At 39.1% G+C, this 25,603-nt stretch overlaps 1 protein-coding gene across 2 annotated transcripts in view; it reads left to right on the top strand.

Annotated features, from left to right (window-relative positions):
• kst (karst) overlaps positions 1–25,603 on the top strand; it is a 97,954-nt gene that overhangs the window by 40,287 nt on the left and 32,064 nt on the right. For both annotated transcript variants that reach the window (XM_053767094.1, XM_053767092.1), the window contains exons 31-55: positions 986–1,079; positions 1,898–2,052; positions 2,606–2,714; positions 3,214–3,404; positions 4,277–4,502; positions 6,061–6,279; positions 6,492–6,685; positions 7,132–7,234; positions 7,499–7,644; positions 8,958–9,192; positions 9,444–9,617; positions 10,191–10,376; positions 10,689–10,851; positions 11,808–11,896; positions 12,871–12,984; positions 13,925–14,060; positions 14,615–14,818; positions 15,608–15,696; positions 16,488–16,628; positions 18,374–18,507; positions 19,109–19,294; positions 20,005–20,146; positions 23,437–23,682; positions 24,513–24,618; positions 25,126–25,298. In XM_053767094.1, coding sequence (XP_053623069.1) covers positions 986–1,079; positions 1,898–2,052; positions 2,606–2,714; positions 3,214–3,404; positions 4,277–4,502; positions 6,061–6,279; positions 6,492–6,685; positions 7,132–7,234; positions 7,499–7,644; positions 8,958–9,192; positions 9,444–9,617; positions 10,191–10,376; positions 10,689–10,851; positions 11,808–11,896; positions 12,871–12,984; positions 13,925–14,060; positions 14,615–14,818; positions 15,608–15,696; positions 16,488–16,628; positions 18,374–18,507; positions 19,109–19,294; positions 20,005–20,146; positions 23,437–23,682; positions 24,513–24,618; positions 25,126–25,298 — 3,955 coding nt within the window. The remainder of the gene's footprint in view (positions 1–985; positions 1,080–1,897; positions 2,053–2,605; positions 2,715–3,213; positions 3,405–4,276; positions 4,503–6,060; positions 6,280–6,491; positions 6,686–7,131; positions 7,235–7,498; positions 7,645–8,957; positions 9,193–9,443; positions 9,618–10,190; positions 10,377–10,688; positions 10,852–11,807; positions 11,897–12,870; positions 12,985–13,924; positions 14,061–14,614; positions 14,819–15,607; positions 15,697–16,487; positions 16,629–18,373; positions 18,508–19,108; positions 19,295–20,004; positions 20,147–23,436; positions 23,683–24,512; positions 24,619–25,125; positions 25,299–25,603) is intronic.

Below are 25,603 nucleotides of genomic sequence, written 5' to 3'. Positions count from 1 at the left end.
ATAAACATCAAAGACCCTGGTCAATCAGAAAAAGATCATTTTCCATCATGACCCGACCGGGGATCGAACCTTGACCTCTCGGTTTAGAGGCAAGCACTTTACCACTGCGCCACCGAGGTCGTCATAATTAAGGTATTTGTGTGAATCTTACGAGTATTGATCCAAAGTCGATTGCTGAATAATAATGTATTTTACTAACTTTTTACACAAGACAGACTTAGTAACTAACACGGAGCCGAAGTTCAGAGTGACAACTTCATAAAAATATTAAAAATTCCTTTGTGTTACCAGCAACAATATGCATTAAAATGTTTTTTCATCCGTACTAATATTATAAAGAGAAAAGATTTGTATTTTTGTATGGATGGAAAGGCCGATTTTGATGAAATTTGGCACCGAGATAGGTGAACCTTCAGGAGTTTTTGTTATGGTTTTACCCGACCGAAGCAGGATCGAGCCGCTAGTTAACTATAATTGAAAAAAATAGTAAACAAAGAATTAAAATGTGTATTATTTATCATTTGAATGGTGACTTAATAGTGTTCTCAGCCATAGTTATAGTTATATATAGGGGTGTGTGTAAAGAACATATTTGTTGTGTTTATTTGTTTTGTTCAATGTTATGAAATAAATTTGCAACATCTTAACTTAATCGGGTAAATTTTATCCAACTCAAAACTTTAAAAAGATGCCATAGTTTTTAAAATTATCCTAACTTCCAAACTAATATTATAAATGCGAAAAGTAAATTTGTTACCTCTTCACGCTCTATCTACTCAACCAATCTTCTTGAAATTTTGCATACATGTAGTTTGAAGTATGGAGAAGGACATAGGGTACCTTTCATCCCGGAAAATTAACGCGAGCGAAGCCGCGGGTAAAATCTAGTTTTAATTAAATAAAAAAAATATATTTTACTTGACAAATCTCCGTTCTATTTTAGGTTATTTTAAATTGTTGATATATTATTGTTTTTATTTCACAGAGATTTGGCAAACCTCGAGCGCAAATTGCAGAAACACGAGGCGTTCGAGCGGGAGCTGCAAGCCAATGAGAAACAGTTGAGAAACGTTGAGATTGTGAGTTATCTATGATATAGAGCTTTTATATTTGTATTATATATATATATATAGTTTATGTATAGTATATGTATGGACAATCATACAGATTGAGCTAGCCCCAAAGTAAATTCGAGACTTGTGTTATGGGATACTAACTCAACGATACTATATTTTATAACATATACATATATAGATGAACATTCAAGACCCAGGTCAATCTGATACAGATCATTTTCCGTGTTGAGCTGACCGGGGATCGAACCCGGGACTTCCAGTGTAGCAGTCCAATAGATGACCATTAGGCCACGGAGATCATCAATATATATTTATAAAATTTTTCAAATTTTAACAAAGACAAGCATTAGTTTTACTGTCTGACTTCAATACAATTAATCTGTACTGTGCCAATGTTAATTTTATGAATGACTAGATGTTGCCCGGGACTTCGCTCCCGTGGGAATTTTGAGATAAAATATAGCCTAAAGCAATTATGGATAATGTACCTTTCTAATAGTGAAAGAATTTTCGAAATCGGTTCGGCAGTTTCGGAGGTTACCCGCCTCAAACATACAAACTCACAAACGCTTACCTCTTTATAATAATATTCCTTCCTTAAGAAAATTGATGGATTGTAAAGTGATTAAGAGGGCGGTCGAGACTATGAGAACCACACTAAATACTAACAGCAAGCTGTTACAATACATTAAATAAAAAATGCGCATGAGTAGGATACTAACCTTTGACCTTTCGGTTCACAAGCGAGCGTTTTAACCATTATCCAACTAGTATTTTACTATTTCTTTTATTTATATAAAAAAACAAACTTGTTCGTTCAGATGGGGTCGGCGCTGCAGCAGTCGGACGTGGCGCGGGCGTCACTGGTGTCTGCGAAGCTGAGCTCTCTGCAGAACGCGTGGGAGTCGCTGGTGGCCGCGTCCCGGGACAAGGGCAGCAAGCTGCGGCAAGCGGCGCTGCAGAGGAAGCATCGCAGGTGAGGCCACTGGACGGATGGGTCGCCGCTGAAGCGTTATTTTCGTCGCGATACTAATGACTGATGACAAAAAATGGTTGTGTTCGTTATGATTCACAATTCATGCGTGCTTGTGAAATATTTGACGAAATTAACTTTGTAAAACTTATTTCAGAGACTGATATCGTAATGAAAATTAGGCTTGGTCTTAATCACTTTTACACATTCTAGCAGTACTTAATGTGTTATGACTAGACTTTCTCCTCCGTTAAAACAAACGCGTCATCAATTTTGCACGGGTAATAAAACTACATGGACACTGTTTCTGTAGCTAGATCAAGTCGAACGCGCGTGTGAATAAGTACTTAGCAGCTGACATGCCGCGTTCTTCGGTTTTCTGCAGTGAAACGGAATCAGGGACATCAAACATCCAAAAATATGTTGTTAAATACTTTTCGGTTAAAGATGGAGGTCTTTATTTATCTTCTTAAATGTTTAATGTAGTTTTAAATGTGTAAATTATATATATAGGTATGTACTTATATCAATTGTATGTATGTATATTTGTGTACAGAGGCATAGAAGATGAGAGAACTCGCTTGGCGGAGATCGAGCGCGCGCTCAAAAGCGAAGAGGTCGGCGCTGACCTGCGCAGCTGCCGGCGGCTGCTGACTCAGCATCAGGTAATGTGGGGTTTATAATGCATTTAAAATACACACAGCGCCATCTAGTGTTTAGCGCATTTAGTGCCATCTAGTGTTGTTATTGCAATGTTATATAATACGTGTATTTAGCGCCACCTACAATAGAATACATGTTATCGCAAATCCCACGGGGACAATAGTTATTTCCTATGTGAAAGGTCCCTATGTCCTTCTTAATTATATACATGCGAAATTTCAAGAAGATTGTTTGAGTAGATCACGCGTGAAGAGAAACAAACAACCAAAAGATTGGTTGAGTAGATAGAGCGTAAAGGGGTAACAAACAAACTTACTGTCATATGTATAAATAATTATTAAATTACAAACATAAATTTTTACATCAATAAATATTTTTTATAGCCTGTATTTTGTGTCCCACTGTTGGGTAAAGGCCTCCCCTTCTGTCTTCCAAGGGTCTCTATCCTGAGCCATTTGTTGCCAATAAATAAATAAATAACTTTTTGTAATCATCTCACAGGCACTAGAACAAGAGTTAGCCGCGTGCACTCAAAGGGCGGAGGCCCTCCACGACCAGGGTGCTGAGCTGGTGTCCAGCGGACACTTCGACGCTGTGTGCATTGAGAAGGAGTCCGCTGCGTTACTGGCGGCCACCAGGGCGCTGCAGCCGATAAACAACCAGCGGAGGGCCAAACTGGAGGCTAGCTTGAGGTAAGATATACTCCTCACAAAGATGTACACTGACGACCTCGGTGGCGCAGTGGTAAGATTCTTGCCACTGAACCGAGAGGTCCCGGGTTCGATCCCCGGTCGGGTCATGATGGAAAATGATCTTTTTCTGATTGGCCAGGGTCTTGGATGTTTATCTATATATGTATTTGTTATAAAATATAGTATCGTTGAGTTAGTATCCCATAACACAAGTCTCGAACTTACTTTGGGGCTAGCTCAATCTGTGTGATTTGTCCTAATATATTTATTTATTTATTTATTTATTTATATAATCAGGCGTTACTAGCTGGCGTCCAGTGGACATTGGTACAGACAGACAACATTTAAAAAAAATGTTTTGGCTTCTTACTATTAGTTTCATAAACCCATAATATTTTTTCTTTAATATCTCCTACGTACAGACATAGCTCACTTACAGTTTTTTGTTATATGTATAGATCATAATAAACAATATTTTATTACGGGCATAAAGAGGAACTCTGAAGTGGGCTATGTCTATAGATGCATATAAAGAACAATAATTCTTTATGAAACTAAAAGAAGCCAAAACATTTTTTGTTAGAATTATTTATATGTTTGTTCGTAGATAACGCAAAGATTACTGAATGGAATTTGATGAGGTTTGTAAAGTTGTATAGCGGAAGGTCGAACTTGAAATCTGGTATAGGTTTGATCGCGATACGTTGCTTAGTTCCCGAGATATCGATAATAATACAGACTATATATAGAAGTAAACGCGGGCGTTTACTTCTATATCTAGTCTGAAATAATAAAAAATTAAACGAAATACGTGAAAATGTGCAAGAAATTCTTGAAACTAGTCGTTTTTTTTTTTCACTTAACCCGAACAGATTCCACAAGTTCGCGGCGGAGGTCGCGGGCGAGTTGGACTGGATATCGGAGCGGCACGCGGGCCTGGCCGCGGACCCGGCCCCGGCCGACCTGCACGCGGCCCAAGTCGCCGTCAAGAAGCACAGCAAGCTCAGGGCTGAGTTAGCCGGCCGCTTGCCGCACATCGACAAGTTGTTGAAGCAGGCGCGCGAGCGAGCGAGAGAGAGCGAATCTGACAAGGATAAGGTACGTCGTCGTCATCATTTGCAGCCTATATCAACCCACAGCTGGGTATACGCCTGCCATTTTTTAATAAAAATGGCGTGTTAAGAAATTGAAGCATGTGCGCGAGCGAGATGAGCGAATTTGACAAGGAAAAAGTATCGTCATCATAATTTTCAGCCTAGATCAAACGACGTCCATTTTTTAATTGCCAGAAAATGGCACATATTGAGAAACTGAAGCCGGCGTACGAGCGAGAGAGAAAGAGAGAATATGACAAGGATTATAAATATATATATATAGGATAGAAGTTAAATTCTACATGTAAGATTTGTAAATTGGCTTTTAGGTTTGTAATATTGTTAAACATTTTTTTTGCAAATAAATACAATAACACCTATATCTGCCGATAAATCTGGCTATTTACATATCAAATCTTTAGCATACAAAGCTGAAGGCAAACAAGGAATAGTTATACAGAGTGACTTTTCATACATATTGTCTACATGCTATTACTGAAGAACATTTCGTATGGGAACAACACCGAAATCAAACAGCTGATCCATTTTCCTTTTTGATTTTGTATTTGATATGTCCAAAAATCGCATACCGTAAGGTGAAACTCGTGTGACACACAAGATTGTTTTTCACTGTCAACACTACCGTATGACGCATGATAACTGGAATTTATAACATCGTATCACTACTTTCGTCTGTTCTATACAGGTTTACTGGTGTCAAACGCAAAACCTCTTAAAAAATACTTGGGTACATCAAAACGAGCAACTTTTATTCTACGACTTCTCGTGATTCGTATTTTTTTTTTCATATAAAAAAATACAATTTAATTTGAGATTCTACACATGTTAACTCTATGCAATAGTCGAGCAACACGAGACAGTACAGTAGCGTTATGTAGCGGAATCGAACATAGAGTTAACGTTTTATACAAACGACATTAAAACTAAAAAAATATATTTATTATGTTTAGACAAAAGTCGTAGAACAAGTTATTAGTCTCTATGTACCTTATGCGCCTTTGGAAGGTTATGCGTTAGATACCATTAACCCTGTATAGTTAAATGTATGTAAGAAGTCGGAACATTTTTATTACATTTAGTTACACTATTTAAGAATAACTTCATTCCTCTTTTTGTAGACCGACATTATTTTATTTATCTATTAGCTTTTGCCCGCGGCTTGGCCCTCGTGAATATCCCTTCTAAACATAGTGAAATCTCTATCATTTGATCGCATATTTGATAGGACCGGTAAATGTCCCGTCCCGTTTCCCGCTACATGTATCATCCCGTTCAAACTCGTCCCGTTTCCCAATATGTATCTCGTGCCGTTTCTCACAACATGGCCGTTTTATTTTTGATTACGTGTCACGTCCTCATTTCTTCTTAACTTGAAAACGTAATTCGAAAATTTCATGTGTTTTTCTTAAATGAGTGTTAATCGCTTTTATAGATAAAATAGATTTATTCTCCATAACTTATTCTATTTTGACAGGCTTACAATAGAAAACCGATCAATTTGTTTACATTATAAAATTATGATTATATAATTTATTTTACAGATCGAAAATCTATGCTCAAATCTGGAGCAGGCGCACGCGGAAGCGTCAGCGGCGGCCGAGGCGCGCGTGGTGCGACTGGAGAACGCACTGAGGGCGCAGCAGGTCATGCACGACGCCGACGAGGTGGACTCCTGGCTGGCGGACAAGGCTGCGGCCCTGGCCAGCGCTGACGTGGGCCAGCACCGCCACAGGGCGACACAGCTGCTCACCAGACACAAGGTAACTGCCGCTGACGGACAAGGCGAGACAATATTTCAATTGATGTCAGCTTTTTATTATTATTATTATTTTTTTTAACTAACGGCCCGTCCCGGCTTCGCACGAGTAGAAACAAATCCCTAAATTTTCCTCAGTAATCACACTATCTATCGGTGAAAACCTCATGAAAATCCGTGGCAGAGGACTTTTTATGACATATTACGTTGGTGCAGGCGGTGGAGCTGGAGCTGGACACGTACGCGGCGATAGTGTCGGAGATGGGGCACGCGGTGTCGGTGATGGCGGGCGGCGGACACCCGGAGGGGAAGGCGCTGGTGGCGCGGCAGGCGCTGCTGGCCGCCAGCCTGGCGCGGCTGCAGCGCCGCGCGGCCGCCAGGCAGCACGCGCTGCTCGAGAGCGTTTGCAGGTTCCTTTATTTATATATATATCCCTCTCCCTCCCTCTATCTCCCTCCCTCTCAATCTACCCCTCTCTCCCTAGCTCCCTCCCGCTCTCTCACTCTTTCCCCCTACCTCTCCCTCCCTCCCCACCCTCTCCCTCTCCCCCTCTCTAAACCCCTCTCTCTCCCTCCCTCTGTCCCCTCCCCCTCTCCCTTCCCCTGTCTCCCTCTATCTCCCTCTCCCCCTCTATCTCCCTCTATCTACCGCTCTCTCTCTCCCTCCCTCTCTCTACCCCTCTCTCCCTCTCTCTCCATCTCTCTCCCTCTCCCTCCCTCTCCCTCTTTCTGTCATAGATTTACATTTTATTTTATACAGATTTACAGACAATACATTCAAAACGTCCGTATGCTAGTCAGAATTACATCGACTTATTACATAATGTTTGCTACCATGAAAACGAAATCTGTTTCAGGCATGAATATCTAGCTGAAAGCTCAGAACTGGAGGACTGGATAAAGGAACAGTACGCGGCTGCGTCCAGCGAGGACTACGGACAAGATTACGAGCATTTACTGGTGAGTCTTGATATCTAACAGTTGCTAGTAGTTTGTAGCTTCTTTTGCATCGACTGAAAGTGAACGCGCGACGTTTATTTGGTATGTTTTGTAAATATTGTTTATTTTGAATGTGACGTGAAAATGTGCTTGTAGATCGATCGAGGCTTTAGCTGGTTCTCCCAAAACTACTAGACCAACTTTGATGACTTTGGCACAGAGCCTTACTTTTTACCACGGACAAAGTCGAAGTGCGTCAGTGTCACAATATCTGTCTTACACCAGATCCTGCGGTCGAAGTTCGAGGAGCTCCGTCACCGTGTGGAGAGTGGAGCAGAAAGGTTCAACCAATGTGAGGAGTTGGCCAAGAAATTGCTGGCTTCGGACAGCCCGCACATTGCTGACATCGAGCGGAGACAGGAGGCGTTGGGGTGAGTGAGTTGTTGCTGGTCACTGGCGAAGGGGTCTCTATCGTGCGTTAAGCCTTAATGTATCCACAACATACTGTACTATGGCATAATGATTATTAATCGTAACGTTCTTACGCTTAATGGTTTACGCATAACAATTTGTTAATAAGTTAATTAAATAAATAAATATATTAGGACAAATCACACAGATTGAGCTAGCCCCAAAGTAAGTTCGAGACTTGTGTTATGGGATGCTAACTCAACGATACTATATTTTGTAACAAATACATATATAGATAAACATCCAAGACCCGGGTCAATCGGAAAAAGATCATTTTCCATCATGACCCGACCGGGGATCGAACCCGGGACCTCTCGGACCTCTAAATTATGCCACATTTACCAGTATGCTAAAAATAAATTATGTCTTAGACGTATTATGCCAAAATATTGTATGCCAAAGAACAAAATAGTTTATGCGATAAAAAGTGGCCCCCTGTCAGCGAGGAGCTGGACAGAAGCTGCTGGCCTGGTTAACTCAGACCTGGTTATCTATCTATACTATTATTATAAAGAGATAAGCGTTTGTGAGTTTGAGACGGATAATCTCCGAAACTACCGAATCGATTTCAAAAATTTTTTCACCGTTAGTAAGGTACATTATCCAAGATTGCTATAGGCTATATTTTATCTCAAAATTCCCACGGGAGCGAAGCCCCGGGCAACATCTCGTAAAGAGTATAAAAAAGAATTTTAACGAAATACATTATTATTTTGCCATTGCAATACCAAATAGAATGGTCAAGGTTGGTTAAACACCCTGTGTTGCCAGCAAAGAGGACACGTAGAATATAGAATCATTTATTTGCAAGATTTACATAGTCAACTGTATAATTAATAATAAATAATACATTAATTTAAAACAATACTATAACAATAAAATATTTATATAAGTTCAATGTTTATCGTACATACACCGCGCTTACTACTAATATATTAACTTCAAATAGGTTTTAGCTTAGGAATCGGTGGTAGTCCAGTGGTTAAGACCGTCCGCCTGTGATCGGAAGGTCCCATGTTCGAATGCTACGCCACATGATTTTGTATACCAATCTGACTCATGGATGTTAATTTACATCGACCACCACTTGCGACCACGATGGAAAACATCGTGAGGGAACCTGCACACTGGTTGACAGTTTCAGCTCACTAGTGCGTATGTGTCACGTCAGATGCCTCTAGGCCACTGGAATCAAATCTGACACCGAACTATTTAATATACAAATTGACGACAGAAAGTAAGCTTTATCATAAAATTGCAAACATAATTACAGTGAATCATGGCAAAAACTAGTTGATCAAATCACCGGTCGTTCCTCCCGGCTCCACGCGGCCGGCGAGATCCATCGCTTCCACCGCGACGTGGCCGAGCTACTGTCCCGCGCCGCAGAGAAACGCGAACTGTTAGCGGACACGGCGCCGTCCCGCGACCTCGCAGCCGCAAAGGCTGCGTTGAGGAGGCACGACAACCTCGACGCTGAGCTGTTGGCTATCGATGCCCAAGTGCAGGTTAATGCATCATTAAACACAATTCTGCTTCTTTTTTACTTGCTTCCTATAATCGATTGTGGATTCACTTCCTTCACATCAAAATCGACTATTTTTTTCTCACACAATACTTCGTCGGTTCGATTCGATAATTTTTAAAATTTCGAAATTTTCAGTCATCCAAATCTTCCGTCTCGTTACAAATCGTTTCAAATATAAATATATTTTTAATTAGTATATATTTTTTTTTAAATTTCTTATTCATCCCTCAGGTGTTACAAGAAGAAGGCACGCGCCTGCAAAAGCTGTACCCGGGAGGCAACGTGCAACAGATATCGCTGCAGCAGCGGGCGCTGGCGGACGCGTGGGCCGCACTGCGCGCCGCCGCCGACCTCCGCCGGCTGCGGCTGCGGCAGCAGCTGGATCTGCACCACTTCCTCACACAGGTGGGTGTCGGGGGTCAACATTCAAATTTAAAATTCTTTATTCAATTTAGTAGTCGACTTCGGTGGCGTAGTGGTAAAGTGCTCGCCTCTGAACCGAGAGGTCGCGGGTTCAATCCCCAGTCGGGTCATGATGGAAAATGATCTTTTTCCGAATGGTCCGGGTTTTGGATGTTTATCTATCAATATATTTGTTATAAAATATAGTATCGTTGAGTTAGTATCCCATAACACAAGTCTAGAACTTACTTTGGAGCTAGCTCATTCTGTGTGATTTGTCCGTATATATTTTATATTTATAGATATCTATTTTTATTTTATTATGGAATAATAAACAGTTACAAAATAAGGGTTTTAGGTTAGGTCCCAATTAATTCTACTAAAATTATTAATGCGAAAGTTTGTGAGGATGTATATGTGTGTGTACTTGACGGTTTTTTTTTCTGAAATTGGGTACACGGGTAGAATATAACCTGGAATAACACATAGAGTACTTTTTATCCCGAAATTCCGACGGGAGCGAAGCCCCCGGGCGCAGGTAGTAGTCAAGTCTCTACAAGTATCGAGCATGTGCAGGTGCGCGACCTGGTGAGCTGGTCGTCGTCGCTGCGCGCGGGCATGTCGCTCGCGGCGGACGAGGCGGCGGCGGCGCGCGCGCAGCACGCGGCCGCGCGCGCGGAGCTGGACGCGCGCGAGGACAGCTTCCGCGCTGCGCTCGACTTCGGCGACGCGCTCCGCGCTGACGATCATCCGCAGAAAGAGGTATTTATTGTTTATTTTTCGGTTATTTTGATATTAAGATCGAAAATGTCGTTGTTGTAAAAAAAGTCAAGTCTTTTTCTAATTTTAATTTATTATGAATTTTTCAATTGCTTTGACATACCGGTCGAAAATATTGTTTTTAGTCTTAAAAAAAAAATTTACTAATGTTTCTTTTTTTAATTTTCATTTATTATTAATTTTTCTTTGACATTCAATTGCTTTGACATTCCGGTCGAAAATGTCATTTTTGCAAGAAAAAAGTATTTTTTTTATTTTTTTTATTTTAATTACCCATTCCATTTTCCCCGGCAGTTGATACAAGAGAAATGCGAAGCGTTGGTCTCTGAGCACGCTTCGCTGCAGCGCGCGTGGGCGTCGCGGCTGGTGGCGCTGGACCAGCTCATAGACCTGCGCTGCTTCCTGCGCGACGCGGCGCTGCTGCACGACCTCAGCGCCGCGCAGGAGGCCGCACTAGGTCGTCATCCATCCATCCTCATTACTCACATTATACATTATTATATAAATACATAAATAAATATATTAGGACAAATCACACAGATTGAGTTAGCCCCAAACTAAGTTCGAGACTTGTGTTATGGGATACTAACTCAACGATAATATATTTTATAACATATACATATATAGATAAATGTCCAAGGCATAGGCCAATCAGAAAAAGAGAATTTTTCATTATGACCCGACCGGGGATCGAACCCGGGACCTCCCGGTTCAGAGGCAAGCACTGTACCACTGCGCCACCGAAGTCATAAGTTTGTTTGTTACCTCTTCACGCTCCATCTACTCATCCAATCTTCTTGAAATTGCAAAATTGCATACATGTAGTTTGAAGTACGTAGAAGGACATAGAGTAATTTTCATCTCGAAAAAATTACTTTCTTTTGTATCTTTCTCCGTACTGTGTATGCAAACTTTCAAGAAGATTTTGAGTAGATAGCTGTTGCCCGCGTCTTCGCCCGCGTAAATTTTCCACGGTAATAGTCCCATGCTAGTGTAATAATAATTATAGACATCGCAGTTCCCAATACTCATAATATACAATAAAACATAAAAGAAACATTCAGAAAATATACAGAGTTACAGGAAGAAATTAAAATAATGTGGACGATGAATTTAATATCACATAGCTGCGCCCCGGGGCTTCGCTCCCGTGGGAATTTCGGGATAAAAAATACCCTATGTGTTATTCCAAGTTATATTCTACCCGTGTACCAAATTTCATAACAATTGGTCCGGTAGATTTTTCGTATGTGCATACTAAAAATTAAGTCGAATCGGTACGAATTTGCGATGTAGATCAGTTTAGGTCGCACAGTGAATTTCGTTAACAGATGATACGTGTTAAGTGACGATGGTCCCACTGATCGTAATAAAAAGAAAACCATATAATTATTATATTGTTTGTTTTTCCAGGTACGGAGATTTCTCCTATGCTGAGCGTGGAAGAAGTTGATAACCTGTTGAAGAAGCAGGAAGCATTCGAGAAACTTCTCGCCACTCAAGTAAGACTTAGTTTTTTTTATCAGCGCTCGATCATAATCCCCCTTAATAATAAAAACGTTATTCCTTGAATTCGTTATTCCTCGTAATAGTTAATCATTGTGTTGTCTCACTCTTTCAATGTCAAATGCTGAGAATAGAGAGAGGGACAAAACAAAGAAAAATTGCTCCAATCTTAATCAGAGAATGTTTATTAATAAAGCGGAATATGTTTCAGTATACCTTTTGGTCATGTACTTTATTGTGTAATATATAATATATAAATTTATATTTGAAAAATGTTAAGCCCTTCTGGCATGATAGGGAACCAGCAATGTTTGAATGAGTTACTTTCGACATTTCTTCTCAGCAGTGGTCGTATCGAAATGCTAGTAGTTTGTAGCTTTGGTAAATATTATTCAATTTAGAATATGAAGTGAAAAATTGCATGTGAAGGCCTAATTTCTGAATAAATGATTTGTTTCTGACTCTGATCAAAAATAAAGTTTAAAAATATATATTTTTATTCGACTTTTACGACTCTTATGCCGTCGAACATTCGCCAAGCTTTGGCGGATTCGGTATACATTGCTGGTTTTTCATTGCGGTAAATAAAAGCACTCATACTAACTACTACATACTGTTTGTTCGACGACAGTTTGGAGCTGGCATTCATTCAGTAGACTGACGCTGACGTAGAATCAACGTATAAAATTGTCATTTTTGGTCTAGAGTGTAACATACGTTTGTCATCATCATCTGCAGCCCTCCGTGACCCACTGCTGGGCATAGGCCTCCATCCGTCTCCGCCAACCATCTCTGTCCTGGGCCATCCCTATCCAGTTGTTGCCAGCAATTTCCTTTACATCGCCGACCCATCTAGCTGCCGGATGTCCTACTCCTCCGTTTTCCAGTTCTGGGGTACCACTCGGTTACAGCTTTACTCCACCTTCCATCAGCCAGGTGCCCAGTACATATGTATAATTGTTGTGTACAGGACGAGAAACTGGCAACACTCAACAGCCACGGCGACAAGCTGCTGCAACAGAACCACGTGGAGAGCCAACACATCGCTGACGAGCTGAGGCTTGTCAACGAGCGGAGACTCAAGGTATACCTCTCTCTCTCTCTCTCTCTCTCTATCTTTCTCTCCAACTCTCATCTGTATACAGAGTCTGAGCCTAGAAAGAAACAAATTAAAATGTGAAAATTTGTTTTATAATTAATTTATTTCGTCCCATTTTCTTTTGTTTATATTAGCGAAGACTTATTAGTAAATAATATAATATATAATCTATACATATAATAAAACTGTAACCGGGCTATGTCTGTACATAGGAAATATTGAAGAACAATAATTATGGGGGTTCCTTATGGGACTAATAGGAGCCAAAACATTTTTTAAAAATATTTTTTGTCTATCTGTGTGTTTGTTCGCGCATCACGCAAATACTACTGGATGGAATTAGATGCGGTTTTCACAGCTGTACAGGGTATAGTCTAACTTAAAATCTGGTATAGGTTTTATCACGATATGTCGCTTAGAACCCGAGATATTAACAATAATATGTTATTAGCGGACGCGAGACATTAGTAGGATATCTTTTACATTTATTTGGACTGTGATATCAATGAAAGAATGAATAATTTTTATTGCATAAAATGTAGTACATACAATGGTGGCAAAAATCAGGAGTGTGTCACATATTTAGTAATTTCTGTCGTGCAACAGACAATGTCATGATTATTGAAAATTAAATTGAAAATTACCTCTAACTTATAAATTTACAAAATATCAAGTCATTTTCTCAAATATTCCTTGACACTGTCGTAGCATTTATTTGCCAACAAACTGTATGTAAGTTCTCTTTAATAATTTGAGATTTGATGTATCTTTAATGTCTCGTGGTAAATTATTGAAAATTCTTAAAGCCGTGGCATAACATTAATAACTAAATATAGATCTTTTCATCGAATATGTCAACAATCCTTTAGGATTTCTTCAGGTGTATTTACTTCATATAATAATGATATTTTATTTGTCTCGTCAGTTGTACGAGATGGCCGCTCGCCGGCGATCGTTGCTCGCGCGCACGCGCGCCCGCGCGCAGTTCGCGCGCGACGCGGCCGAAGCGCGGGGATGGGTCGCCGACAAGCTGGCCAAGTTACAAACCGACCAGCAAAACGGTGAGTGACACATATAATCTATATATATATAAAACTCTTGCGTTACTGACTGACAGACAACGTACAGCCGAAACTACTGGGCGTAGGAAGCTGAAATTTGGCGTGTAGGTTCCCTGGGGAGTGTAGCTGAGCACTTAGAGAAGATTTTTGGAAATTCCACCCCGAAGAGGGTGAAAGGGGTTTGGATTTTAGTTGTTTACCTACAACAAATTAATGAATATGTGTTTCAGATTTTTCTGAAAATTAACCTTCAACTCCTATAAAAGGGGGGTGAAAAAGTGTATGTGGACTTAATACAATTTTCGAGATAAAAAGCTGAAAATTGGCAAACATACTATTCATCATTTTTCTTAAGGAATGACCGAGATTTTACTATGAAATTCACGCGGGCGCAATCGTGGGCAAGAGCTAATTAAATCTGTCTGTCTGTCTGTTCGTTATAGACTTAAAAGGTGCAGTAGCGCGGATTTTTAGAAAATATAAAATCGTTTCTGATTTGACTAGTTGGAGAACAGCCTATTACGATTATATTAATTTATTTATTTATTTTCCAGCCACCGAAGTGACAGACCTGGACGACAAGATGAAGAAGCTGCAGAAGCACCAAGCGTTCACCGCTGAGCTGGCGGCCAACCGCGCGCGACTGGCAGAAGTGGCAGAACTGGCAGCAGAGTTGCGACCTGATGAGGAAGTGGAGAAAGAATTGGCAGCTTTGCAGGCTGATTGGCAGAGGTTGGAGCAGGCGACGGAGCAGAGAGGTAACTTGTTGGCATTTGATTTATTGAGAAACCAGGCTTTGAGTTTGGCAGAGTGTTGGTGGAAAAGGAGTTGGCAAATTGGCAGAGGTTGGTCTATTGACAGAGCAGGGAGGTAAGTAAGTACTTCATTGAGAGATACCGAGATTTGGGGAAGAGTTTTACAAAAGTGGCAGAACTGGTAGGATAGTCGTGGCCAGCTTAGGAGATTGGCAGATGTTGGAGCAAGCGACGGAGCAGAAACTTGGCGATTATTTATTGAGACAAAAAGCATTGGGGAAGAGTTTGGCAGAAGTGGCAGAGCTGCTTGATGAGGAAGTTAAGAAAGAGTTGACAGATTCACAGACAGATCGGCAGAGGTTATCAACACTATGGAATTTGTCGATTTTAGTCACGTGTTGAATGCATTATGATCTCCGACTGCAACAAAAGCGCTTGTGTCAAAAATTGCATTTTTGTAAAAAAATATATTTAAATAGATGCTTGAGTATTTTCAAAAAACATAATTTCTTACTTGTAACAGTGGGGTATGTTGATTAGTTAACGTACTACTCTCTAATGAACATACTGTACGTCGGCGTGAGACGTGAAGAGATGAATTAATTCAGCCGAACTGGCACGGTCTCGATAGCTCAGTGGACAAGAGCACTGTCCCGGATAGACAGGGGCGCGGGTTCAATTCCCGCTCGATTCTAGAATTTTTCATCTCATTATTATTTTCAAGAATAAGTTAAAAAGCGTGTGTGACATGTATAACAAATCCATTGAAAATATATTTTTTTTCTCTATCAGGTCGCGGTCTAGAAGAAGCCCAAGACATTTTGGAGTTCAACCAGCACCTGGACAAGATTGAGGCCTGGATCAGAGACAAGGAGATGATGGTGAGTGGGTTTCGTACACAAAGGTTCTAGATGGTTCTCTGTACGTACGTGGGTACTAGTTTCTATGTTTATTTATAGGTTTACTAGCGGCGGCCGCGGCTTCGCTCGCGTTAATTTATCTGCGAAAATTGAACATACGATTTTCATACAAACTTTCACCCCCCCCCCCATTATAGACATTTGGGGTTTGATTTAGAAAAAGTAGTTGAACTCATCAAAATTGGTCCAATGGTTTAGCCGTGAAAACGGAAAAAACATACAGATTGAAGTCTGTGTGTCTATTAGACAGACTTTCGCATTTGTAATATGAGTTATGCGGGACTAATCCCGCAATAAATAAAATATGACCACGCCGCATCCTCCCATGGATGTCGTACGATGCGACTACGGGACACATAGCCTGACCCTTGCACACATACATACTTAAACATGAACCGATTTTCGTTTAGTTTTTTTTTTGGGTCATAGATAATTTCATCCCGATTGTTCTTAGCCGTGTTTCATGAAAATCAGTTCAGCCGTTCAAAAGTTATAGCGAAATGAATATTGAAAGTCGGGGTTTTTTTTTAAATTTGTCTATCAAATAAACTTGTTTTATTATATTTGTATTATGTAGTATGGTGTACAGTAAACAGCACATCAACCTACCCAAATTCATTGCAAACTCGATCCTCACCATAGAAGTTCCCGAAGGGTAACTTAATGTGCTGTCGACTGTACTATATTAAGCTCTTACCCGAGCGAAGCCGGAGTGCAGAACGCTAGTAACTTACAAATACTATAATGACCAGGTGCAAGCGCACGAGCTGGGCCGCGACTACGAGCACTGCAGCGCCCTCTTGCGGAAACTCGACGACCTCGACAGTGACATGAAGGTGGACGACCGTCACGTCAAGAGCATATGCGCTCTGGCCGACAAACTGCTGCAGTTGGTGAGATAATATATATTTTTTTAACCGACGATACTCGAAAAACAGGAGGAGATTCTCAATTTAAACAATAACAACTTCAGTCGATCTGTTCGGGACTGGACACGGGACATTCGAGTGGATAAATTATTGTAGAAGACTTGCTTTATTGTAAAATCACGTAGTTAGATACATTAATAAAAAGTAGTACTTGTTGAAAATAAAATTGAGCGCGCAAGCCAACGTTTTGCGTCGCCTTGAACCGAGACTAGAGAGAGATCTCTTGAGAAGGATACGTGTTAAGCCGGGTCCGCAGCGCCTGTATTCGTGTTAGCTAACACAAAAGCATGTTTACTAACCGATTGGGGGCGTGGCCTAATTGTTATGTTAGAAAAATAACAAAAACATGTTTTCCGAACCGAATGGATAACATCCCCGCGTTCGCCTGCGGGGAGGGGAAGTGACTCATTTCGTGTTAGCGCTCACTAAAGACGTAGCACAGCGCATTATGGAGTAGACAAACATAACAACAATAGGCGCAGCGGACTTGTTTTCATAACATGTTTTGTTAGAAAAATTGCGCTGGCTTTACAGTTGAGGGATATGTTTCATGCATGTACCCAAACTTAAACAGAATGAAAACATGCTAACCTATTTATATATTTACTGATTTATTATATATTTACTGATTCCCACATTAGGCTTGCGCTATTAAAATATACATATATTATATACATATATACCTGTATACATATACAGGTATACAAATGAACATAAAAATAAGCTAAATTTAAGCTTTTGAGTTCATACTCCAACTATAAAGATTATATCTTTTTTGCGCGTTAATTTTCCGAGATGAAAGGTACCCTATGTATATCTCCATACTTCAAACTTCATGTGTGCAAAATTTCAAAAAGATTGGTTGAGTAGGTAGAGCGTGAAGAGGTAACAAACAAACTTACTTTCGCCTTTATAATATTAGTTAGGAAGTTATAGTATATAGTTATTAATGGAGAAATGTTTTAAATTAAATTTAAATAGTTATTTAAGCAGGTTAAAAATAATATTAAGAATATACACGTATAAACAGTTCCTAAAATATTATTTACTACTAGCCGCACATTAACAAAAAATATGTCGTTATTGGTTTAAGTCATGTATTGGTTTAAGTATGTCAAAAAGGAGTAAAAATTGTTTCTTGTCGATTTTTTCCCGCTAATTGATTTTTTGCTTCGATGCGTACTATGTCCTAAGTTCTTACCAATTCTATTTTGTTTTATTGTATTTGGAAATACAATGTAATTTGTCAACAATCGCAAATAACGGAGTTTTATTTAATAGTAAATAAACTAATTAATCGACATAACTATATATTCGGTAGTGCAATTCACTGGTAAAAGACCAGAGAGATTAACATCCTAATTTAGTGGTTTATCCTATCGAATTACATTAAGTATATGAAATAAAACACACACGAGTTGTTATTGAAGAGCGGGATCTCCTAACACAGGTAATTATTTACTTAAGGAGATCCTGGTCACAAATATATTTATATAAACACTATACCTACAGAAATAAAGATTATTAATATGTTTCTCCTTAACAATACACGGCAACTAGGCCGGTCATTTGAGAGGTTTGCGTGGGCATATAGATCCAACACGTAGAGGCCCTTTGGAGAGATTTGATGTTGTGTATGTCTCCCGCCAAAACCTTAAGTTAAAATTGTTTTTTCTTAGGAAAATATGCCTTTAAAATTGTTTTTGTAGGGTCCGACCCAGCAGGCGGCCGCAGTGGAGTCCCGCCGCGCCCAGTTCGTCAGGAAGTGGTCCGCACTGACCGGGGACCTGCAGCAGTACAGGGACAAATTGAACGCGGCGCTCGTACTACACTCCTTCAACAGGTGATGTCATAATTGGCTATTTGACTAAACCACGTCACAACACAATATATAATAAATATATTAGGACAAATCACACAGATTGAGCTAGCCCCAAAGTAAGTTCTAGACTTGTGAAAACTACGGAAACTGCACGGAATTTCATGCGGTTTTCATCAATAGATAATAATAAATAATGTGATTCCTACGGTAGGTGTATAAATTTATTGTGTTTTAAAATAAAATTCGTTTAGGTATTTAAATAACGAAAAACAATAATTAAATGTCACTTTAATTGATCAGTTTTATTAATTGCGATATTTACAATTTTTTTGGGCTCATTAAAGTATATTTGAAAAGCTTTTTTGATCCGTGACGTCACGATACATCAATGACGCACAAGCTCCATATAACATGTTCTTTGACATTAGAATAAACTTTCTAGTAGGTAAGTAGCCAATTCTAATTCAACGCGTGGTATTAAGACAATTCCTGTTTCATGTACCCTTCCGCACGTAACTGTACATCACAGCCAGACATGCTGATGTTCCACCGCACAGGGCCGCGTCCGCAGACTTTATAATTTGTATATATTTTTGAATTGTTTCATTTGTATTTTCAACAGAGACGTGGAGGAAACAGCCGAGCGCATATCACAGAAGGCGGCTCTGTTCAGCAGCACTGAGAAGGGACGCGACCTGAGAGCTGCGCAGGAGTTGCAGCGGAAACACGCGGCCCGAGTGGCCGAGACTCAAGCCGTAGCCGACAAGATTGCCTCGCTCGAGGTGGATGGCAAGAAACTTGCAAACAGGTGAGGAATAGTGACCACTCCATATGCCACTATAGATGTCGTACGAAGCGATCAAAGGACCCGTAGCCTAGATGCATAAGCAGCAATAGCTTGCAGGCGGCCGGTCGTAAATTTACAGCCGAATCTTTGTTTTGCGTCGCTCGAGGTGGATGGCAAGAAACTGGCCTACAGGTGAGTTATAACTGGCTCTGTCCAGCCGCTCAGAGAGGGGACGTGAGCTGAGAGCTGCGCAGGAGTTGCAGAGGAATCACGCGGCCAGAAGCTGCAAGGATGTGGATGACAAGAAAGGTACATTATCCAAGTTTGCTAAAGGCTATATTTTATCTTAAAATTCCCACGGGAGCGAAGCCCCGGGCAACATCTAGTCATTCATAAAATTTACATTACCGAATACTGGGAACTATCGATCCATATACCGCCTTAACTTAACCATTACATCACCACCACCGCTTCAATCAAATTCTATAAGGGTGAATTTCACAAGCGTTTACACGCGGCGTGTAGTGTTTAATTTTTTTTAAATAAGGATTTTTTTTTTTTAATATAAACATTTATAAAATTAACATTGTACCAGTACTTTACTTATTTACAAAATAGGATAATTAAATTGATTACTGTGTATGGTACAATTTAATAAACACTAATGACATCACGCGGCGGAGTTCAAAACACTCGTGAAATTCTCCCATAAGTATTTATAAATGTTACAGCCATCCAGAGAAAGCAGAAGACATAGACAACTCTCTCTCCAGCCTCCGCGATGACTGGCGGCGACTCCAGCAGCTGTCGGAGAAGAGATCGGAGCTGCTCCAGTGCGCTGTTGTCGATCACAAGTTTGACGATAGCTTGAAAGTAAGAACCGTAGTGCACATTTATTTATTTATTTATTACTAGCTGTTTACCCGCGGCTTCGCCCGCTCAAATGCCCTCGGGAACATTTTATTCTTCGTATTAAAATGGGATTGGGGATAGTTGGAATAAAATATCCATAGCGCATTTAAAATACACACAGCGCCATCTAGCGTTTTTATAGCAAAGTTATAAAATGTGTAGTTAGCGCCACCTATATAGAATACAGGTTATCGCAAATCCCACGGAACTATAGTTTTTTCCGGGATGAAAGGTTCCATATGTCCTTTTCAGTACTCTTAATTATTGCGAAATTTCAAGAAGATTGGTTGTGTAGATAACGCGTAAAGTGTTAACAAACGAACAAACAAATAGACAAGCTTACGTTCGCATTTATAATATTTATTTAGCTAAATACATATTATAAATGCGAAATAAGTATTTAGTAAAAAAAAATTGTCACAATAGTTTCTTCACATAAATATTCTATCTTCTTAATAAAATTAATGAAAACAACCGTTTATATTAAATCTCACTAATTCATAAAGAAATACAGCTCACTTTTAGCTAGTTTCAGACATATTTTTTTTTCAAATGTGTGTGTCTTTATATTTTTAGTGACCATATCTCGGACACTAAGTGAGACGCAAAGGAAGTTTAATTTTTATAACGTCTGTAGATGTGAAGTGTCCTGCACAGTGGGAAACTCTTTTGTAGCGGTAGCTACACATAATACATATAGACCAAATCCTAACTACATAGTAGCTAGTATTTGATGATAACACAGTGTGAGCAAACTATTTATTAATATAAAAAAATTAAAAATCTTAAATCTTCGACAAACAATTGCTTTATACAAATTATATATTTTTGGAGTTAAGTATGAGATTGATTAATAATAATAGGATACTTTAAATTATTTATTAAATAATTATTTATTCATAAATATCTTAATATAACTAATTATATCATTATTTTTCATTTTAAATTAATTAAAAATATATATATATTTATAAATAATGAAATAAATTAAAATTTTATTTTTCATTAAATTATGACAATGTCAGACTATTGTAAAAAATATGTATGCTCTGGTTAAAATCTTAAATATTACTATTATATACTAGTATATTTTTAAGATCTAGTACTAGTATAGTATTATTTGTAATAATTCATAGACTGTAACAATGCAGCTGGATCGATATGTACGAAGATTTAAAGTTGTTTGGAAAGTCCATTAAAAAAAAACATAAAAAACTATAATTTTGTTTCAACTTTTATTAAGAAGTCATTCATCACCATAAATGCAATATTTTAGGTTTAACAAAAAAAAAACAAAATTGGCGAATATATTACTCTATCGTGACGTCACGTTTTAGTGTCATTTAGTACGGAGCGTTTGGACGAGTTAAAAAATGTGTGATTTTGTTTTTGTCATGTCTTTGAAAGCATTGTCATTATCACAGTAATATTTTCACTGGTTTTTCTAATTACATAAGGGCTTTCGAATAGTCACCAAATTAAACAGAAATATCTTCTACCCTATTATTTATTATTTATTTATTATTTAATCTATACCCAGCTGTGGGTACAGGCTGAAAATTATGATGAATTCTAAAATGATTAAAATATCTCAAATTGGTTCATTTATTGAAGAGCTATGATACTTACAGACATACAAAAAAGGAAAGCAGTGGTAAGTTCTAGAATACGGCTAATTGGGTGACGTTTTGATGTCAAAATTTAACACACTAATTAGGTACATAGCTTTTGTAAATTTAGCATAAAATTTCGTTTTTTTTTTTTATCCTGCATGTTAAAATTAGTAAATACATAAATAAGATAGCCTTGTTTGTGCATGTGTGTACAAAAATTGCGACGTAAAAATGCTTATATATTTTTGTACTTTATCCTCAATGTCGTAAAGTATTTAAGTCTTTTTTTTTCTTGTGGATTCGCTTCAGTTCAGAATAAGGAAGAAATATTAAAAAAAGACAGTCTTCATTGCTGCTCGAAGATAAATTTGAAAAGTTAAATAAATGTCGTTTTCCATTAAGGAAATATTAAACTTGAATAACTATTTTAGAGATTTTCCCTTTATTTGGGTTAAAACAAAGAGTTTCACACTAAAGCTAAAGGATTATAATTATTATTATTTAATTGCCTTGCAATACTTTTGTTGTTTTCTGAAATAAATGAATATGAAAAACTTATGTACATATAAGTAAATGTGAAGCCGACATCATTAATCACAGAAGATTTTTCGAAACTATTTTAAACGTAAATATAAAACAGACCAACGGTATTGCATGTTGTATATTTTTTTACAAACAAAAGAGAAACAATCAAAACTAGGTTTAAAAGCTTCATACGACAAAAAATATGCGTGTGCGCATCCATGTCCACTATTATACAAGTCCCTAATTTGAATAAATTTAACGAATTCACTTAATTTTCGTTGTTCGCTTATATTGGTGTGTATTTATTTTTTGTTACATATAAAAATATGTTACATAAACTTGAATTATTATGTCGTCTCAAATCGTCATTTTCGCATAATGCCATTAATTTCGTCTGTCGACACGAATTTATGACTATAAAATTACCTATAACAATACCGTATTTTTTACTGTCTCGGCTCTGTGTTCTTACGTTATATTTAAGAAGAAAAAAGTGGCGTAGATGCTCGGGCACCTCTGTGTGTGTATATGAATCGAATGGTCCCAGGTACAAACACTATTTGTGCTACATGAGTTTGGTAATAAGAATATTAATATTAGAATAAAATAAGAATATAAGAAACATTGTAAGCCCTTCTGGCATGATAGGGACCAACACTGTTCAAATGATTTTCTTTCGGCATTTCTTCTCAGCAGTGGTCGTTCCGAAATGCCAGTAGTTTGTAGCTTGTGAGAAATAATTATAAATATAAAAAATTGACGTGAAAAAGTGCATGTGAAGGTCTAATTTCTGAAATAAATGATTTGAATTTAGTATACCAATCTGACTCATTTAAATTAGCTTTCATAGACCACCACTTGCTTCTGGCGAAAACATCGCGAGGAATTGAGCACACCGGTTGACAGTTTAGTTCACTAATGTGTATGCGATTACTTGCCACTAGATGGCGGTAGATGAGATTATGACTTAATAAAATCGGACACCAGAATCATCATTAACGCACTCTATAAGATAGAAAGATTGACGTTTTGCGTTAACGAGCTATCTATTAACGGCATTTTGCGAAAGCGACTGCGTCTAACAATAAAAATAACGCCGATCCTTCAATTTAGGAGCTCGAGTTATGGGTTCTGGAAGCAGTCAAGCGTATGTCGCGCTCCGAGGCGGCGGAGAGCGTCGCCCAAGCGGAGATGGCGCTCGCGTCGCACGACGAAGTGCGCGCGGAGTGCGACGGCAAAATCAAGATGGCCGACGATTTGAGGAAGGACACTAAAAACCCGGAGAAGCTGAAGCGGCTCGATGATCTGAAGAAGCAACTGGAGAACGCCTGGGAAGAGAGGAAGAAGTATTTGACGCAGGTAAGAGTTGAAGCTCTCCCTCTAATCTGTAAATAAGCAAATTTTTTTACATTTAATTATGACGTTATAAACTACTTCGCCCACTTAGTTGTAATACATGACAGATCACATTTGTCAATTGTCGTCTTTGGAGAAAAGGCTGCGGTGAAGTTTGTTGCGCCGCTTCTTCTTCACCTGCGCTTTGGAAGTCGGCTGTGGTAAATTTACGACGTCGAAAGAATTTAGAATTTAATGATAGCCCACGGCGGCGTTCAAAACCCTCGTAACCCATTAAGTTTTAGAATCGGTGACTACGGGCTTTTAAACAAATGCCGTTCCCACCCTTGCCTGCCAGAAGCGGCAACCCAAAAAGGAAAGCGGCCTGGGCCTAATTGGAATTTGAATTTGAACCGGGAAAAGGCTACGCATTACGCAATCGATTTACACCTACGTTGTATTAAATCTGACACCAGAGGGCGGAAGTGCGATTTTGCTATTTACATCTCACGAGACGCAGCGATATATAAGACACATAAGTGGTTTGGACCGGATTGGACCGGATTTAGATACCACCTCACCACCCAACCACCTGAAAATGAAAATAGAGGCCCAAAGCCGCTAAGGTTTCCGTATGCTGACCTCTAAACTTAATTCGAAGATGGCACCCCATGATGATGATGAGACGCAGGGAACCAATCACATTGTGGCATGGTTGTTGTTCCGTCACAATGGCGCAATGCGATTGGTTTGCTGGGTCGCTCGATGGTTAGATGTGTAAATAGCGAAGTCCTACTACGCACTCAGTTTTATTGATACCCTCGATATGGGATAAACGTGATCTCCTTTCTCAGGCGCACCAGCTGCAACTGCTGAAGGAGCAAGTGAGACAGACAGAGGACTGGCTCGCGGCCAAAGAGGCGTTCTTGAACAACGACGACCTTGGCGAAGACCTCAACGGTAAAAAGCTTTAGAAAGTTTGTATGTAATGGTTTATGAATAGTCATAATAAAAAAAAATATTCGTTTACCATATTCAAGGGTCTGCTTACCCTACTTTTTGTTCTACGCTTCGCATCATGACGGAACCCTTATAGGATCACTCGTGTGTCTGTCACGGCCAATTGCACCGAATCTACTGGACTAAATCAGGTGAAATTTGGTAAGATGGTGTAATCCTATGACCCAAACACATACGTGCAGAGTAAATATATATATATTTTCAATTAAGGGTGATTTTCAGCGGTGTAAATTATTAGTAAATTACATTATCAATTATAATTAATTCGAGAAAAAATGCATAGATGGCGCTAGTTTGAAAAAATGCAAAATACTATTATATAATGTATGAATAATTCTTTAAATTGTTCATATTTTTCGCGAGTTGACCGGGTTTTTTTGTATAAAAAATGCTAATAATATATATATGATATGATAAAAATGCTTGTAATATACTATGATATTGCAGCGGTGGACACCCTGATCCGCAAACACAACGAGTTCACCAAACTACTAGACAGCCAACTCGGCCGAGTGGAGGAAGTGTCTAACTTCGCAGCTCGCATGCTGCACGACCGACACAGCGACGACTACATCCTCAGCAAGAACAATGAGCTGCTGGCCAGGAGGGACAAGCTGAAGGTGAGTGGTGACCACACTGCTGCCAGCCATCTCGGCCGAGTGGGCCAGCTCACTCGCGTGCTGCACGACCGACACAGCGACGACTAAATTTTGACTTAAATTTCAAGATATATTGAGTAGGTAGAGCGTGAAAAGGTAACAAACAAACTTATTTTCACATTTATAATATTAGTTAGGATGCCTCCGCAGCCTAGATCAAGGATGATCTTCTTCATAATCGTATTAGCCCTCCAGCAGCACCGCAGATGCGAACCCTTTTCATCACATTTTCACGCATTTCCTGCGTTAGTGACTGTGACTCAGTG

The sequence above is a fragment of the Plodia interpunctella genome, chromosome 30, assembly GCF_027563975.2.
Source record: "Plodia interpunctella isolate USDA-ARS_2022_Savannah chromosome 30, ilPloInte3.2, whole genome shotgun sequence".
NCBI classification, from domain to species: domain Eukaryota; kingdom Metazoa; phylum Arthropoda; class Insecta; order Lepidoptera; family Pyralidae; genus Plodia; species Plodia interpunctella.
Note: the sequence above shows the minus strand (reverse complement) of the source record. Positions and strands in the feature narration are given on the sequence as shown.